This window comes from Osmerus mordax, chromosome 14, assembly GCF_038355195.1.
Source record: "Osmerus mordax isolate fOsmMor3 chromosome 14, fOsmMor3.pri, whole genome shotgun sequence".
Taxonomy (NCBI): Eukaryota; Metazoa; Chordata; class Actinopteri; order Osmeriformes; family Osmeridae; genus Osmerus; species Osmerus mordax.
Genome location: NC_090063.1, coordinates 17012451 through 17030670, shown reverse-complemented (window position 1 = coordinate 17030670; position 18220 = coordinate 17012451). Strand labels below are relative to the sequence as shown.

At 50.5% G+C, this 18220-nt stretch overlaps 1 protein-coding gene across 1 annotated transcript in view; it reads left to right on the top strand.

The window, feature by feature from the left end:
- Positions 1–18220, top strand: part of gstcd (glutathione S-transferase, C-terminal domain containing) — a 30051-nt gene that overhangs the window by 7556 nt on the left and 4275 nt on the right. Inside the window, 4 exon segments of the mRNA XM_067251101.1 lie at positions 7867–7982; positions 8925–8969; positions 9132–9260; positions 15360–15493. Of these exon segments, the coding sequence (XP_067107202.1) occupies positions 7867–7982; positions 8925–8969; positions 9132–9260; positions 15360–15493 (424 nt within the window).

Sequence of the window (18220 nt, the reverse complement as noted above, 5' to 3'; positions counted from 1 at the left end):
AGAAATCATGGCGGCCAGCCAGAGACTTGTCACAAGCTGTTTTCAAGGTGTCTTTTAAACTGTGGGAGCGCTTCTGCCTGCCAGGCTTATCGCTGGTCCTTGGGGCACAATTGTTATTTCTAGCGCTTATTTCATAGAGACAACAAATCCAGCGCCTTACCTTCCAAAGTAAACAAGCGGTGACAAGATAAATAGACTAGGAGGCTACGCTCCTGACTGCCTGCAGAAGTTTCAAGCCGCTGTTGGAACGTTGTCGGGTTGAAACGGGATAATTGGGTGTCGTTTATTTGGCCCTGCGTGCTTGGTGGGGAACGAGGGAAAGGCCAGCCGATCATGTTTGTGCCTCAGCATGTGGAAGACGGAGATACAAGCTTGTCTGTGTGTTGGAGTTCAGTCCTCAGGTAGCTTGTCTGTGTGTTGGAGTTCAGTCCTCAGGTAGCTTGTCTGTGTGTTGGAGTTCAGTCCTCAGGTAGCTTGTCTGTGTGTTGGAGTTCAGTCCTCAGGTAGCTTGTCTGTGTGTTGGAGTTCAGTCCTCAGGTAGCTTGTCTGTGTGTTGGAGTTCAGCCCTCAGGTAGCTTGTCTGTGTGTTGTAGTTCAGCCCTCAGGTAGCTTGTCTGTGTGTTGGAGTTCAGCCCTCAGGTAGTTTGTCTGTGTGTTGTAGTTCAGTCCTCAGGTAGCTTGTCTGTGTGTTGGAGTTCAGCCCTCAGGTAGTTTGTCTGTGTGTTGGAGTTCAGTCCTCAGGTAGCTGTGTAAATGTACGACTTCGGTTGAAAAAAACACCTTTTCAAACTAAAACATTTTGCACATTTTCACACTAATATATATATATTTTTACACCTTTTCACTAAAAGACGCAAAGATGCCTGGGGTTGTGTGACAGCTGAGGACACCCCGAGGTGCTGATTGAGGAGATCAGTCTCCACTTTACCGATCCTGAACTGAAACCCAGTGCTTCTCTCTGCACTTAAACAGATGATCTCCTCCATTCACCTCTCACAGCTCCCCAAGCCTGGCAGATTCCTGACATTTCAGCCTTGTGACATCTGCCCTCTCCCAGACAAAAAAATGAATTCCCCACAAATATTTGTCTTCAGGCGCTAGTCGCTGCTGTCTTCTGCACGTCTATCTGTAAATGGAGAGTTCCGGCATTCCAGTCTTGGGGGATCGTGGACAAGCCATCTGCCGTGTCCGTCACGGAGGTGTTTGAGGAGTGAAAGTGTCTTTACTGCTGCGAGCGTTGGGACATGGAGGCGGGGCCGGGATCAGAGGCCTCCTGTTCCCCCATCCATCTCTCTGTCTATTCATCCATCCCTCCCTCATCCCTCTAACCCTCCATCCTATTCCTTCACACTTCCATCCATTCCTGCATCCACTCATCCATCCCTCCTCCCATTCCTCCTGTTTATCAATCCGTCCATCCCTTCATTCATTCATACCTCCTTGTTTCCATACCTCCTTGCATCCATCCCCTCATTCATTCATGCCTCTATTTGTACATGAATGTCTCCCCCCCTCCCTTCATTCCTCCTCCCTCTTTCTTGCTGAGATAAGAAGTGGACAAGGCTGGGGCTTTTAATACTTCCTGGTATTTTTGGACCAAAACTGTTCCTGTCTGCTAGCAAGCCCTCCCCTTGTTACAGGGGGAAACATCGTCTCCCAGCTTTGAAGAAAAATCCGGCAAAAACTTTCCATCTTAAAGACTTAAATGCCCCAAAAATCGCTTCCAAGCTTGCAAAGAGTAGACCACAGACAGTTGACAGTGTTGTGGGTTTGACTGATCCAGTCCTGTGGTAAAGGGGGATGGGATTATTAGACGGATGGTTCTGTGATGTTCATATTAGATGAGTCCTGTTCGGTCTGCAGAGCGGCGTGGTCCTGTCTGCAGACCGGCGTGGTCCTGTCTGTAGACCGGCGTGGTCCTGTCTGCAGACCGGCGTGGTCCTGTCTGTAGACCGGCGTGGTCCTGTCTGCAGACCGGCGTGGTCCTGTCTGTAGACCGGCGTGGTCCTGTCTGTAGACCGGCGTGGTCCTGTCTGCAGACCGGCGTGGTCCTGTCTGCAGACCGGCGTGGTCCTGTCTGCAGTGGCATATTCCCTGGAGTGACGCTCCGGGAATCTCACACACAGAGAACCCCTAGTGAGACTGTCTCTCTCTCTTTCTGTCTTTCTCTCTCCTCCCCTCCTCCCCTCCACTCCCCCTCCTCCCCTCCCTCCATCTCTTCCCTGTGGTTCAGGTGCACTAAGAGGCCAGTGAGTCAGCTCTGTGTTTACATCCTAAGCTGCCAGATAGAGCTGAGATAGAGCCTGACAGCCCAGCACGCTGCTCTCAGCAGAGAGAGAGAGAAAGAGAGAGAGACAGAGAGAGAGACAGAGAGAGAGACAGAGAGAGAGAGAGAGAGAGAGAGAGACGGAGAGTGAGACTGCCTCTCTGCCAGCAACAGCAGGTGAGTGTCTCCCAGGCTTTCCGGACAAACCTTTCCCCGGTAGGATGTTGTCTCGGCGCTGGGTGTGGGGAGGGTGACCCTGTCCTGGCATCCTCCCAACGTCAAGACTCCTCTCTTTTGGATGTGGCTTCTCTTTCTCTCCCTCCCTTGTCATTGTTTCTCTCATATTGGGGTCAGGGGAAGGATAAACAGCCAGTACTAAAGACAAGGGTAAAACAAGTGTGTGTGTGGAGAGGTAGAGCTGTGTGTGTGTGTGTGTGTGGAGATGTAGAGCTGTGTGTGTGTGTGTGTGTGTGTGGAGATGTAGAGCTGTGTGTGTGTGTGTGTGTGTGTGTGTGTGTGTGTGTGTGGAGATGTAGAGCTGTGTGTGTGGAGATGTAGAGCTGTGTGTGTGTGTGTGTGGAGATGTAGAGCTGTGTGTTTGTGTGTGTGTGTGTGTGTGTGTTTGGAGATGTACAGCTGTGTGTGTATATGTGTTGACTGCAGTCTTGTGTCGGGAAGGGTAGGAGGAGGAGATCGAAGGATTCGTTTAGCATTTTCTACCATGAAAACAAGTAGTGGATCTCTCCGTGGGTGGCCCTGTACATGCACACACACACACTTACACACACAGCTCTACATCTCCACACACACACACACACAGCTCTACATCTCCACACACACACACAGCTCAACATCTCCACACACACACACACACACACACACACACACAGCTCTACATCTCCACACACACACAGCTCTACATCTCCACACACACACAGCTGTGTGTGTTTGACTCAACTTTGCTGACCTTCATCCAGTCTGTACATGAGGAGCAGTGTCTTCTGGGTAGCATGACTGGGGGGTGGACAGGAGGGTCAGCACCTGTGAGTGTGTGTGTGTGTGTGTGTGTGACTCAGGTGTGTGTAGGCAGCTTGGCCAGATTCAGAGCAGATGGAACTCTTTCTTTACCTCCTCCATGGTATTCTCCTCCTCTCTTTCTCTCTCTCTCTCTGTCCATGTTGCAGGTCTCTCTTTCTCTGTCCATGTAGCAGGTCTCTCTCTCTGTCCATGTAGCAGGTCTCTCTCTCTCTGTCCATGTAGCAGGTCTCTCTCTCTCTGTCCATGTAGCAGGTCTCTCTCTCTCTTTTCATGTAGCAGGTCTCTCTCTGTCCATGTTGCAGGTCTCTCTCTCTCTGTCCATGTAGCAGGTCTCTCTCTCTGTCCATGTTGCAGGTCTCTCTCTCTGTCCATGTTGCAGGTCTCTCTCTCTGTCCATGTAGCAGGTCTCTCTCTCTGTCCATGTAGCAGGTCTTTCTCTCTCTCTGTCCATGTAGCAGGTCTCTCTCCGGTCTCTATGGTGTCTGTTTTCTGACAGCCTCCTTTTAGAATCTACTCCCTTGATGTGAACACGGTTGTGCTGAGAGAGACTTTCATTCTCGGTTTGCTGCTCGCGGAGTGTGTCCTGCAGTGTGTGTTGTGTGTTCTCTGTGTGTGTGTGTTGTGTGTCCTCTGTGTGTGTGTGTGTGTGTGTTGTGGGTCCTGTGTGTGTGTGTGTGGTGTTGTAATGTGTTTGTGTGTGTATGAGAGACAGAGAGAGAGAGAGAGAACAAATGGGGAGGGAATGAATCAACATGCAGATAGCTGCCTTGTTTTTCATCTTCCATCGCCAGGAAATGACACGTGCTTCCTGTGCTCCTCCTCTGCTAGACACAGTTGCAGCCAGACAGGTCTGGTATCAGCACTCCTGTCATTATGTGTTTCCTCAGTACTTGCGGTAGTGTTATGAATGTCACGATTTCGCGTGTGCTGTAATTAGGCGACGTTGTAGTTTGATTCTTTGAATCATTTACGCATTATTGGCCTAATTAGCAGGTAGTTCTCTACAAACAACTGAACTGGAGTTTGAATCGTTTGGCTTGTATCGTTTGGTTTGAATCCCTTTCATTGTCTGGAATTCTTCCCCTTTGATCTCACCCCAATGAAATGGGACGATAATTCATAGACTTGAAGCATTATGGGAACTGTAGTTGTCTTAGCTTGCATTCTCTCTCTCTCTCTCTCTCTCTCTCTCTCTCTCTCTCTCTCTCTCTCTCTCTCTCTCTCTCTCTCTCTCTCTCTCTCTCTCTCTCTGTGGGATGAAATAGAGGACCTCATGTGAACCAGGATGAATACAGCATCTATGCCTAGCTACAGCAGGCTCAACAGAGTGCTAATTGGCAGGCGTACATACACTTTCATAACAGCCTGAATCCCAGCCCAGGTATGAGTGGTTCCACAGGTTGGAAGATCAGACCAGAGAGAGACAGTGTTAATGGACAACCACCCATCAGCTATGTCCGTCCACAGATTTAATCGCCATTTCTGGGCACAGGCCATCTTCAAATACAGAAAAAAAACATCAATTTCCTTTCATGAGATTGATGTGCTCCTAAACCGAGTTATCAGGCAGCTGTTGGTCATGCAGGGGAACATTCTAGTCTTTCGTGATGGACACCAGAGTCGCTCAGAATCTGAGCAAAAACCAGAGGACCCTGAAAAGAGGGTGTGTGTGTGTGAGAGACACAGACAGAGAGTGCTTGTGTGTGTGTGTGTGTGTGTGTGTGTGTGTGTGTGTGTGTGTGTGTGTGTGTGTGTGTGTACACCCCCGGCCAGGATGGGTATGTGTGTACTAATGGTGACCTGATGCTGCCGATAAGACTTCAGAGAAAACCAAACGCATTAGAGATCACACACACGAGCACACTCTCTCTTTCTCTCTCTCACACACACACACACACAAGCACTCTTTCGCTCTCTCTCTCTCTCTCTCTCTCTCTCTCTCTCTCTCTCTCTCTCTCTCTCTCTCACTCTCTCACACACACACACACACACACACATACACAGCTACAGTCCTGGTTCTCATTACCTCCACCCAGACCCTCAGCAGCTTTTATTAAAGCACGTTGTGCTTTAATAAAGGCACGTTGTCACTTTAAAAAGAGTTATATTAAACATTGTTACATTCGATATTGCATAACAGGAACATGAAGACCTCTGCGTTTGTGTTGATGCCCAGACTAACAAGGTAAATCACAGGTCTGGCTCTTGGCTCAAAACCACAAACCACAATCTGAGTCGTTTGAGTGGAGGTTTCCAGAAGCCTTGAGAGTGGCCGTTCTGTGTACCCGTGGGGTCTGGAGTCATCCTGCCTGGTGGGGATGATTTCACCCTCCTGCCTGGTGGGGATGATTTCATCCTCCTGCCTGGTGGGGATGATTTCACCCACCTGCCTGGTGGGGATGATTTCACCCTCCTGCCTGGTGGGGATGATTTCACCCTCCACCATCTCCTCCGTCTTCAGAGCCAGACGAGCTCTTCAGCTCCAACAGCTGGAGACTCGGTCCTCGGACAGGCTGCATAGTGGCGAGGTTCTACCCTGTACCACCCTGTGTCTCCCAGGCGTATTTGTGCGCTGCATGTTCTCCAGGCCCACAGCTGGCCGGGAAAAGCCAGCTACAATCAGACCTTCGCACAAGCGCACGGAGCGACAACAAATCTTCCTGTGGAATCTAATCAGAGCGATCGCAGAGAATCTGTCAGTGAGGAGAAAAAGAAAAAAACAGACATGTCGATGTCCAACACCTCGCTGTTCCGGTCCTTTAGATCGAATCTGAAGATTGACATTCAAATCCTGTCGGCTAAGAAATGGTTATATTAGTCACCGTTTTTTTGAGGGTGAGGGTGGGGAGGGGGAGAGAGCGAAAGAGAGAGGGAAAGTGGGGGGGGGGAGAGGGAAAGAGGGATCCAATGAAAAAAAAGGTGATTGAGAGGATTTGTGGCTTTAATCGATGTGTTATTAAAAGGATTAATGGGGTAAAGATTGCTGTGGTTTCTCCTGCAGGCTTGAGGATGTGTGTAGACATGCATGTGTGTGTGTATACATGCGTGTGTGTGTGTGTGTGTAGACATGCGTGTGTGTGTATACATGCATGTGTGTGTGTGTAGACATGCGTGTGTGTGTATACATGCATGTGTGTGTGTGTAGACATGTGTGTGTGTGTAGACATGCGTGTGTGTGTGTATACATGCGTGTGTGTAGGCAGTGCCGGCCGTGGCGGTTAGAAGCGTCGCTAGACTGAGGAGTACGATGGCAGCCGTACTGAAACAAGCTAAAGAGACTCAATCTGTCCAAGATCCTAGTAAAACACAACCCCACAGTAGATGACAGATCTGGCCCCAGACCAGCTGCTGTCGCTTCTGAGACAGAACTTCCTGATCCACTGCATTTTAAACCTAAACGAATTCTTGGCGACTGCGGTGGAATATAATTGACTTCAGCGGTGTTTTAAATTCACTTCAGTCTCCTTTCTTGTGGAAGGGTGAAGCCTTTGTTGAGGTCTGAATGTGTGTTCCATGCAAATCAATATGGAGCTGGTTGGTTGGTGGAGGAAGGGATATCGCAGGCTGCTCTTTGACTTGTCCTATCTGCCTGGAGGGTTCAGGTCACGCTTTCCTTTCCTCTCCTGAACGAAGGATGAAAGGAAGGATGAAAGAGATGGAGATCAGTTCTTTTTTTCCGACTGGACAATGGCTCGGTCTGCCTGTTCAGACCACCTACTTCAAGTCCGGGATTTCGACACAGAAGGAAATGTGGGAATATTCACGCACTGACTGAAACACATACACAGCCCACACACTAGCAACACACACACACATGCCACACACTAGCAACACACACACACAGCCCACACACTAGCAACACACACACACAGCCCACACACTAGCAACACACACACACATGCCACACACTAGCAACACACACACACAGCCCACACACTAGCAACACACACACACAGCCCACACACTAGCAACACACACACACAGCCCACACACTAGCAACACACACACACAGCCCACACACTAGCAACACACACACACAGCCCACACACTAGCAACACACACACACAGCCCACACACTAGCAACACACACACACATGCCACACACTAGCAACACACACACACAGCCCACACACTAGCAACACACACACACAGCCCACACACTAGCAACACACACACACATGCCACACACAGGTCATATTTTCTAAGCAATATGAGACTAACAGGCCATGTCATACTGACATTGTTGTCCTTTTCACATAGCTTCTAATTTAACGAGAGAGAGCGAGAGAGAGCAGTAACCACTACAGTCCCAAGCAAGCTTTTTAGTGTATTATTGTTTGTGTGCGTGTGTGTGTGTGTGTGTGTGCGCACAGTACAATCTCTGCCTCTGTGTAACAGCATATCTACACGTGGAAGAATGATTAGCATATTTTGAAAAGGACAATGTGTAATTAAAGTAGTAACATTTCCACCTAGCTGAACCCATGATTCTTTTGATGATATCAAATGTACTTAAGGTGTGTGTGTGTGTGTGTGTGTGTGTGTGTGTGTACGTCGCCCAGGAAACATGTCGGACCTGCGTGCCCTGAGGAAACGTCAGCAGCTCAACAACCTGGTTGCCATGGTGACAGAGCTGACCCGGCCGGGACTCACCGTGGTGGATTTCTGCAGTGGTGGAGTACGTACACCTGTCTGTCCGCTTACCTGTCTGTCTGCTCACCTGTCTGCTCACCTGTCTGTCTGCTCACCTGTCTGCTCACCTGTCTGCTCACCTGTCTGTCTGCTCACCTGTCTGTCTGCTCACCTGTCTGCTCACCTGTCTTTTTGCTCACCTGTCTGTCTGTTCACCTGTCTGTCTGCTCACCTGTCTGTCTGCTCACCTGTCTGCTCACCTGTCTGTCTGCTCACCTGTCTGTCTGTTCACCTGTCTGTCTGTTCACCTGTCTGCTCACCTGTCTGTTCACCTGTCTGCTCACCTGTCTGTCTGCTCACCTGTCTGCTCACCTGTCTGTCTGTTCACCTGTCTGTCTGTTCACCTGTCTGTCCGTCCGTCCATCCGTTACCAGTGTAAAGTACAGACAGACAGACAGACAGACAGTGTAGTGCAGAGGAGGGCAGACAGACAGACAGTGTAGTGCAGAGGAGGGGAGACAGACAGACAGCATAGTGCAGAGGAGGGGAGACAGACAGACAGCGTAGTGCAGGGGAGGGGAGACAGACAGACAGGACAGCGTAGTGCAGGGGAGGGGAGACAGACAGACAGACAGACAGCATAGTGCAGAGGAGGGGAGACAGACAGACAGACAGCGTAGTGCAGGGGAGGGGAGACAGACAGACAGCATAGTGCAGAGGAGGGGAGACAGACAGACAGACAGCGTAGTGCAGGGGAGGGGAGACAGACAGACAGACAGCGTAGTGCAGGGAGGGGAGACAGACAGACAGACAGACAGCGTAGTGCAGGGGAGGGGAGTCAGGCAGACAGACAGGCAGCGTAGTGCAGGGGAGGGGAGGGCTGTAACTGCTGTAGCTCCCAGCAGCATCAACACTCAGAGCAGCCAGCCTGTGATCACAGATGTCTTTGATGTGTGTGTTTACCGTGTTCCTCTTCTCTGTCACTCAGGGTCATGTGGGCATTGTCCTGGCCCACTCTTTACCACACAGCCAGGTAAGACACACAACTATTAGGTGTGTGTGTGAGAAAGAGAGAGCGTGTGTGTGTGTGTGTAAGAGTGTGAGTGTAAGAGAGAGAGAGTGAGTGTGTGTGTGTGTGTGAGAGAGAGAGACTAAGCATGTTTTTCCTCCATCCTCTCCTGTCTTGGGTGTCCAGGTGATCCTGATAGAGAACAAGGAGGAGTCACTGGTCAGAGCCCAGACCAGGAGCTCTGACCTGGGCCTCACCAACATACGCTTCATCCAGGCCAACCTGGATTACTTCACCGGACCCTTCCACATAGGGGTACGTTCTACTGGCATAGACCAGGACTTCCTGTTCCTGGAGAGATAACCTACAGGAGGCTTTCATATTTTGGTGTGTATGTTTGGGACTTAACACCCTCTCTGGCAAAGTGAGTCATCGATAAATGTGTCGTTCTTGTTTCGTTATACCTTCAAGTGATAATAACTGCTACCTTTCAGCTGCCTTTCTCAAAGCATTCTGGGCGAAGTTATTCCGTTTCCCCTGGAGAATAACATCAACCGGGGTGTGTCACAAGTCTTCCTCCAGAACCAACACCTCTCCTCACTAGCTCAGAGTTTGAAAAGAAACACATTTTCCTTTTGATTGCTTCACTTTGCGAGTCATGTCTCTCTTCCAAGAGTGGCTATTCGCTCCGGTTTGAAAAACAACCTTTTGGCGTAGACGGAACCTTATGTTCCTTTCTTACTAGAGAATGTAGGCGGTGTTTTTGGACCCCCAGCCTTGTGAAAGAAACATTTTCATGTTTCTCAACCTCTTCGAGAGCTTATTAAGTTACCCTTGCTTGCGCCAAGGTTCCAAACTATTTCTAATTATTTATTTTGTCGTAGGCTCTCCCGCTGCACTATGTGTTGCCAGGTTTGAAGACGGCGGGGGGTGTTTGCATGGGAGCTGCGTTGGTTCGCGCTGTGCTCGTTCATTTGCGGGTTGTTCCTCTCTGCGTGTCATTGTTAAAACTGAATTAGCACCTAACTAGGTCTCGTCTCTGAGATTGACTATCTGTCTTTCCTTCTGTCTCTTTGTCTCTCTTTCTCTCTATTTCTATCTCTCCCTGTCTCTTTCTATCTCTCTCTTTGTCTCTCGTTCTCTCTCTGTCTCTCTCTTTCTCTTTCTCTCTCTGTCTCTCTCTTTGTCTCTCTTTCTCTCTGTTTCTCTGTTTCTCTCTCTGTCTCTTTCTTTCTCCCTCTGTCTCTCTCTCTGTCTCTCTCTCTCTTTCTCTCTCTGTCTCTCTCTTTCTCTGTCTCTCTCGGCTGTGTTTGGCTGTCAACCGATGTTGATGTAGATAGTTTGTGCGGGTGTGCTCGCCCATGTGGGCAGGTGAGGGGAGCCAGTGAGGGGGGGACGATGTCAGCAGCATGTTTCCTCTCTGGGGACAAACAGCAGCCTGCTTCTTCCTCTGTAATTAGACCTGTGCTGTTGTTTCTGCTCGCTCAGTCCAGAGAGACATGTTCCACTTGGAGAAAAACAAATAGAACATGATGCGGCTCATCTTTCTTTCTTTCTCTGCTCTCTCTCCCTCTCCCTCTGTGTCTCTCTCTCTCCCTCTCCCTCTCCCTCTGTGTCTCTCTGTCTCTCCCTCTACCTCTGTGTCTCTCTGTCTCTCCCTCTCCCTCTGTGTCTCTCTGTCTCTCTCTCTGTGTCTCTCTGTCTCTCTCTCTGTGTCTCTCTGTCTCTCCCTCTCCCTCTGTGTCTCTCTGTCTCTCTCTCTCTCTCTGTCTCTCTCTCTCTGTGTGTTTCTCTCCCGTATGTGTGCGCCCTCTTTTTCTCTTAATTTTTGTCTCTTCCTTTTTGATATTCAAAAAATTTTTAGTTATCTCCCTTTCTATTTCTCTCGCTCTCCCTTCCTCTCTTGATACAGTCAGGTCATGTTTTCTACGCACACACACCAAACACTGCCACACTGAGGGATGTATAAAAACAATTGTGTATTAAAAAAAATTATGTATTCCAAATGCTCCTGGCCCGAGCCTGCTAACCACAGGAAGTCAGGCAGATTGACTTCCTGTATCTGCTGGAAGGATTTTGGAAGTGTGTGTGTGTGCAAGTGTGTGTGTGTGCAAGTGTGTGTGTGTGCAGGTGTGTGTGTGTGCAGGTGTATGTGTGCAGGTGTGTGTGTGTGCAGGTGTGTGTGTGTGCATGTGTGTGTGTGTGTGTGCAGAAGTGTGTGTGCAGGTGTGTGTGTGTGCAGGTGTGTGTGTGCAGGTGTGTGTGTGTGTGTGCAGCTGTGTGTCTCTGAGAGTGTGTGTGTCTGTGAGCCTGAGAAAGTGTGTCTGAGAGTGTGTGTGAGAGATTGTGTGTGTGTGAGAATGTGTGTGTGTCAGAGAGAGAGTGCAGTCGTGTGTGTGAGCTCACTTCTTCAGGCTTCAGGCTCACAATCTCAGCAGCATTAAACCCATTACCCCCCCCCCCATCCCCCCCCCGCCTCCAGCCTTCCCCCCGAATCGGACCAGATTCCAGCATAGGCACTTCATGAAGATGTGGGGCTTAGATATCATAGAGGGAGCAGACGTGTGTGTGTGTGTGAGAGAGAGAGAGAGAGAGAGAGAGAGAGAGAGAGAGAGAGAGGGAGAGGGAGAGGGAGAGGGAGAGGGAGAGGGAGAGGGAGAGGGAGAGGGAGAGGGAGGGAGGGAGGGGGGGGAGGGGGAGAGGGGCAGAGAAAGGGAGAGAGGGAGAGGGAGAGGGGGGGAGGGGGAGGGGGGCAGAGAAAGGGAGAGAGGGAGAGGGCGAGGTTGTGTGTGTTCTTTACCAGACTGGGGCCTGTGGGCCCATCTTGTCATAGAGGGACAGCAGAAGCTGTTATCAGATGACACACACACACACACACACACACACACACCCCTCTAAGCCGTACCGTCAGACACCAGATATTCATCAGCCAAACCAACATTCCTGCTGACGCGGCAGACAGGAAACAGGAAGTACCTCCATCTTTCTCCCATTACGGGAGAGGACAGGGCCCAGGTGGCCTGTGGAGAGACAGACGGAGGTCTGGCATGAGGCCCGCCTGGCCGCCTCAACGCGGCTGGATCTTCATCTCCTTCTGACGCCTTTTTGTTTTTTACACCCTCCAACCCTCCCCCACCCCTCCCTCTAACCTTCCCTCCCCCACCCCTCCCTCTAACCTTCCCTCCCCCACCCCTCCTCTAACCTTCCCTCCCCCACCCCTCCCTCTAACCTTCCCTCCCCCACCCCTCCCTCTACCCTTCCCTCCCTCCACTCCTCCCCCCCCTCGCCTCCCTCACCCCTCCACTCCTCCCCCCCTCGCCTCCCCCCCTCGCCTCCCCCCCTCGCTTCCCCCCCTCGCCTCCCCCACCCCTCGCCTCCCCCCACCCCTCCCTCTACCCTTCCCTCCCCCTCGCCTCCCCCCCTCGCCTCCTCCACCCCTCCCCTGCACTGAGCATTTGTGCTGATGGGGCTGGAATCTCTTTTTCCTTTGTGGCTAATTTTAGTTGCCCGTGCGCCTGGTAGGAACAGCACTAGTGAGAGTTTGATGTTGCAGTTGATCGTTCGTTGGTGTGGAGGCAGCAGATGCACAAAGATTTCTGTTTACTCAGCTCGTTTTGATCAAAAACGCTTAAAATAACGCCCGTAGACATCTGCACCCTCGACCCAGCCTTGACCTCGATACACGCTCTCACGAGTCAGTCCTGGACCACAGCCAAGTGATTTGACTTGAAGATGCAGTGTTGTCAAAAGGGTCGTGCAAAGTTTAACTGGTTCCTAATGAGCCCACTTTCAGCTGTTTCAGCTGAAGCATGCTGTTCAGACACAGACTCAACACTGACCCGCTAGTTATTGTTGTCACGTTTGTATTCCCGTTCTATTTCAGTTTCGTTAACCCTGGATGGAGATGAGAAACGATCGGTGTTGTAAGTCTGTCTCACGGATGTTAGTCTACGTGTCTCACTTCATTCTGCGGTTGTTTCAGAAAACACACAAACAGACCCTCACGACCGCGCCAGCAATGTCCTGAGCCCATAATCTCAGACACATAAATACAGCAAACTTTGGCAGTTTCATTTCTTTCTTTCTTTCTTTCTATCCTCCCTCCCTCCCTCCCTCCCTCCCTCCCTCCCTCCCTCCCTCCCTCCCTCCCTCCCTCCCTCCCTCCCTCCCTCCCTCCCTCCCTCCCTCCCTCCCTCCCTCCCTCTCTCTCTCCCTCCCTCCCTCCCTCCTCCCTCCCTCCCTCCCTCCCTCCCTCCCTCCCTCCCTCTCTCTCTCCCTCCCTCCCTCCCTCCCTCCCTCCCTCCCTCCCTCCCTCCCTCCCTCTCTCTCTCTCTCTCTCTCTCTCTCTCTCTCCCTCCCTCCCTCCCTCCCTCCTCTTGGCACAGCCGCTAGGAGGGCTGGGTCCAGCCCAGGGGGTTTCAGACCCGAGGGCCCTGGACCTTTTGAGCAGATGAAGTGTGTGGGAATGTTGGATGCGTCTCCTGTTTTGGTTTGATTTCCTGGTATCGATGCTTGAACAAGGCCCAACATTTCAAGCAGTTCTTTTCTCATTTCTTGAGAAGTGGCTCCAGTGTTGCTGTGCTGGAATGCCACGAGAGAGCCGTAGCTGTAGAGCTATATCCTCCATCAGCCTTTCATCCAGCCGTTACCTTCCTCTGATATCCTCCATCAGCCTTTCATCCAGCCTCTCATCCAGCCGTTACCTTCCTCTGCTTCCCCTTCTCTCCCCCCCTCTCTCCATCCAGACCTCTCTCTCCCCCCTCTCTCCATCTCTCCATCCAGACGTCTCTCTCCCCCCCCTCTCTCCATCTCTCCATCCAGACCTCTCTCCCCCCCCTCTCTCCATCTCTCCATCCAGACCTCTCTCTCCCCCCCCCTCTCCATCTCTCCATCCAGACCTCTCTCTCCCCCCCCTCTCTCCATCTCTCCATCCAGACCTCTCTCTCCACCCCTCTCTCCATCTCTCCATCCAGACCTCTCTCTCCCCCCTCTCTCCATCTCTCCATCCAGACCTCTCTCTCCCCCTCTCTCCATCTCTCCATCCAGACCTCTCTCTCCCCCCTCTCTCCATCTCTCCATCCAGACCTCTCTCTCCCCCCCTCTCTCCATCTCTCCATCCAGACCTCTCTCTCCCCCCCCCTCTCCATCTCTCCATCCAGACCTCTCTCTCCCCCCCTCTTTCCATCTCTCCATCCAGACCTCTCTCTCCCCCCCCCTCTCCATCTCTCCATCCAGACCTCTCTCTCCCCCCTCTTTCCATCTCTCCATCCAGACCTCTTTCTCCCCTCTCTCCATCTCTCCATCCAGACTCTCTCTCCCCCCATCTCTCCATCCAGACCTCTCTCTCCCCCCATCTCTCCATCCAGACCTCTCTCTCTCCCCCCCCTCTCTCCCATCTCTCCATCCAGACCTCTCTCTCCCCCTCCATCTCTCCATCCAGGCCTCTCTCTCCCCCCCTCTCTCCATCTCTCCATCCAGACCTCTCTCTCCCCCCTCTTTCCATCTCTCCATCCAGACCTCTCTCTCCCCCCTCTCTCCATCCAGACATCTCTCTCCCCCCCTCTCTCCATCTCTCCATCCAGACGTCTCTCTCCCCCCTCTCTCCATCTCTCCATCCAGACCTTTCTCTCCCCCCTCTCTCCATCTCTCCATCCAGACCTCTCTCTCCCCCCTCTCTCCATCTCTCCATCCAGACGTCTCTCTCCCCCCCTCTCTTCATCTCTCCATCCAGACCTCTCTCTCCCCCCTCTCTCCATCTCTCCATCCAGACCTCTCTCTCCCCCCTCTCTCCATCTCCCATCCAGACCTCTCTCTCCCTCCCTCGTTTTATTCATTACATCCTCCATCAGTCTCTCCCTCCAATTCCTCCCTCCCATCCCTCCCTCTCTCCCTCCCTCTCTGTTGCTAATACACAGAGAGGTTCTTGTGGTCACGCTCGGTTTAAGCACTCGCTGTGGGAAGTTTGGTACTGTGTGCGCAGGGAACACAAGAACCAATTAAGTTTGTTTTGTTCTAGCTGGGTGAGCTGGTGCCTGAGAACGTGTCCTCGTATTAGAAAGGCAACTCCTGTGTTAATCAATAGTTTAGATAAAACGTCAACGAAGCTACGATGGAGCGAGGCAGAAGGCAACAAGAAAATAAAGTAAAAAAAAAAAAATGAAACTTCGAGAGGTTCAAAATAATTAGCAAAAAAAGGGTTTAAAAAAAAAAGATTCGAAAGTTTATTTTTTTTTACGTTTTCAAAAAAAGTTTGCATCATTGATGAGTACTGAAGGTGTGTACTTTTTCCATCTCTAGTGGTTTGTAATCAAACCGTCTGTGTGTGTGTGTGTACATACTGAACCCTTATGTTTAAGTGTGTGTTTTTGTGTGTACTGAACCCATTCCTGTGTGTGTGTGTGTGTGTGTGTGCAGGTGGCCCTCCATGCGTGTGGCGTAGCGACAGACATGGTGATGTCTCGGTGTGTCCAGGCGGGAGCAGCCTTCGTGGTCAGCCCCTGCTGCTACGGATTCATCCAGAACACACTCCGGTTCACCTTCCCCCGGAGGTAGGTAGGAGTGTGTGTGTGTGTGTGTGTGTGTGTCTGGGAGGGTGTGTGTGTGGGGGGGATGTGTGTGTGTGAGGGATGTGTGTGTTTGAGGGATGTGTGTGTGTGAGGGATTGTGTGTGTGGGGGATGTGTGTGTGTGAGGGATGTGTGTGTGGGGGATGTGTGTGTGTGAGGGATGTGTGTGTGGGGGATGTGTGTGTGTGAGGGATGTGTGTGTGTGGGGGATGTGTGTGTGAGAGGGATGTGTGTGTGGGGGGGATGTGTGTGTGGAGGGATGTGTGTGTGGGGGATGTGTGTGTGTGTGAGGGATGTGTGTGTGGGGATGTGTGTGTGTGAGGGATGTGTGTGTGGGGGATGTGTGTGTGTGTGCGTGAGGGATGTGTGTGTGTGAGGGATGTGTAAGTGTGAGTGATGTGTGTGTGAGGGATGTGTGTGTGTGGGGGATGTGTGAGTGTGAGGGATGTGTGTTTGAGGGATGTGTGTGTGTGAGGGATGTGTGTGTGGGGTTGTGTGTGTGAGGGATGTGTGTGTGGGGGATGTGTGTGTGTGAGGGATGTGTGTGTGAGGCTTTTAGTTGTCTATGTATCAATTGTTACACAGCTCTATCTCCTCCTTTCCCTCTCTCCATCTCATCCTCTTTCTTTACCCCCTTTCTCTCACTCCCTCTCCATCTCTCCTTATCTTTTGTTTTCGAGTCTGACACGTGTTGGACTCCCGTATCACATTGTGTGGGGCGTATAAGAACTGTCACGGGATGACAAAACGCTGACTCTTTGCACACGAAAACACGTTAATAAGAAGTTCTGTTAGTCGGAGACAAATAACCTTTGAAGACTACATTGCGTTGGACTGTAATGAACTCCGAGTCTCCGAATTTCCTGGAGTGAAATACGACCTCAGGAGGGGAATTGTGCCCCAGGCTCAGTATGAGAAAGAGAGAGATGACGAGAGAGAAAAGAAAGAAAAGGGGATAGGAGAAAGAGAGAGATGACGAGAGAGAAAAGAAAGAAAAGGAGAGAGGAGAAAGAGAGAGATGACTAGAGAGAAAAGAAAGAAAAGGGGAGAGGAGAAAGAGAGAGATGACGAGAGAGAAAAGAAAGAAAAGGGGAGAGGAGAAAGAGAGAGATGACGAGAGAGAAAAGAAAGAAAAGGGGAGAGGAGAAAGAGAGAGATGACGAGAGAGAAAAGAAAGAAAAGGGGAGAGGAGAAAGAGAGAGATGGGAAGAGAGAGATTAGTAGAGTAGTAAGTAGAGGGAGTAGTCCAAATAAATAAATAAAACACCCAGACCTGTGCTGTCATTGTTCCTGTTGCCATGGCAGCCCCATGTTGACTGGCCTTGAGGGAGGAAGAGACTACAGCAATTAAAAGTTGACCGTTGATGATGGCGATACAGAGCCAAAGGCTTGCTGAATGGTACCGTATCTGTCAAAGGATGCAGGGGTATGGGTGTAGCTCAGTGGTTAGAGCACTTGCCTGCTAAGCTAGAGATCGAAAGTATAGTAGTAGCGCTAGACTTTTCAGTTTTCAGACATTTTGAAGGACAGGGTCGTAAAACCTCCGTAAATCTATTACTACTGTACACGTCATTTAATTTATATTTTTATCAACGTTATCAGTATTGGGTGAGTGTCCGTATGGTGTTTTTTTCCTGAGCAACAGTGTATTTTTCCCCCAATTGTTGGAAAGTGGAGAGGGAGTGCAGAGAAACGGCGCTGCACTCTTTTATCAGAACGCAACGACTTTTCTCTGCGGTCGGTGCTTGGAGTTGGAGAAAAACTGACTCAGAAAGGCGACTGTTTTGTGACTGTCCCTCATTTTCAGAGGTCTAGCCACTCAATAGTTATTGATTTGCTAAGAAGTAAGTTAGCCGAGTATATCGTTTTGTTTAAGCTGGCTACCAGCCAGTTAGCTTATCTAGCTAGTCGTCAAGAGCTTATGAAGCTATCCAGTACACCAGCAGGAAGGCACCAAGGAACAGGCTCAAAGTATAAACCAACAGGAAGGTATCTCTCCAGGAACAGGGTTAAAGTATAAACCAACAGGAGGTTATCTCTCCAGGAACAGGGTTAAAGTATAAACCAACAGGAGGGTATCTCTCCAGGAACAGGGTTAAAGTATAAACCAACAGGATGGTATCTCTCCAGGAAAAGGCTCAAAGTATAAACCAACAGGAGGGTATCTCTCCAGGAACAGGGTTAAAGTATAAACCAACAGGATGGTATCTCTCCAGGAAAAGGCTCAAAGTATAAACAAACAGCAGGGTATCTCTCCGGGAGGCTGTTTCCACAGAATGGTCTTAGAACCTCCCAAAAAAATTGTAAAAGGATGATTGATAGACACCGCCACCCATACATATATATAAAGGGTAGCTGTCTCGTCCGCACATGTTCTAGACTCCGCCGTAAGACATCTAGTCTTTATATATATCTATGCCGCCACCAACCTATCGCTGTATCTCCATTGGTCCGGCGAAGGTCCGAGTGAGTGACTATCAGAGCATGTTTTCTGTTACGGAGAGTTTAAACCTGCCAAGTTAAACATCGTCAGAGACAAACTCACTGACTGCCCTGACCCCTGACCTGTCTCCATGAACCCTGACCTGTCTCCATGACCCTCGACCTCTCTCCATGGCATGTTGATTAGTAGTTGACTGAATGGACACAGGTTGGCTGTTTAAGAGCACACACAAACACACACACACTTTAAGAGCACACACTGACAGAC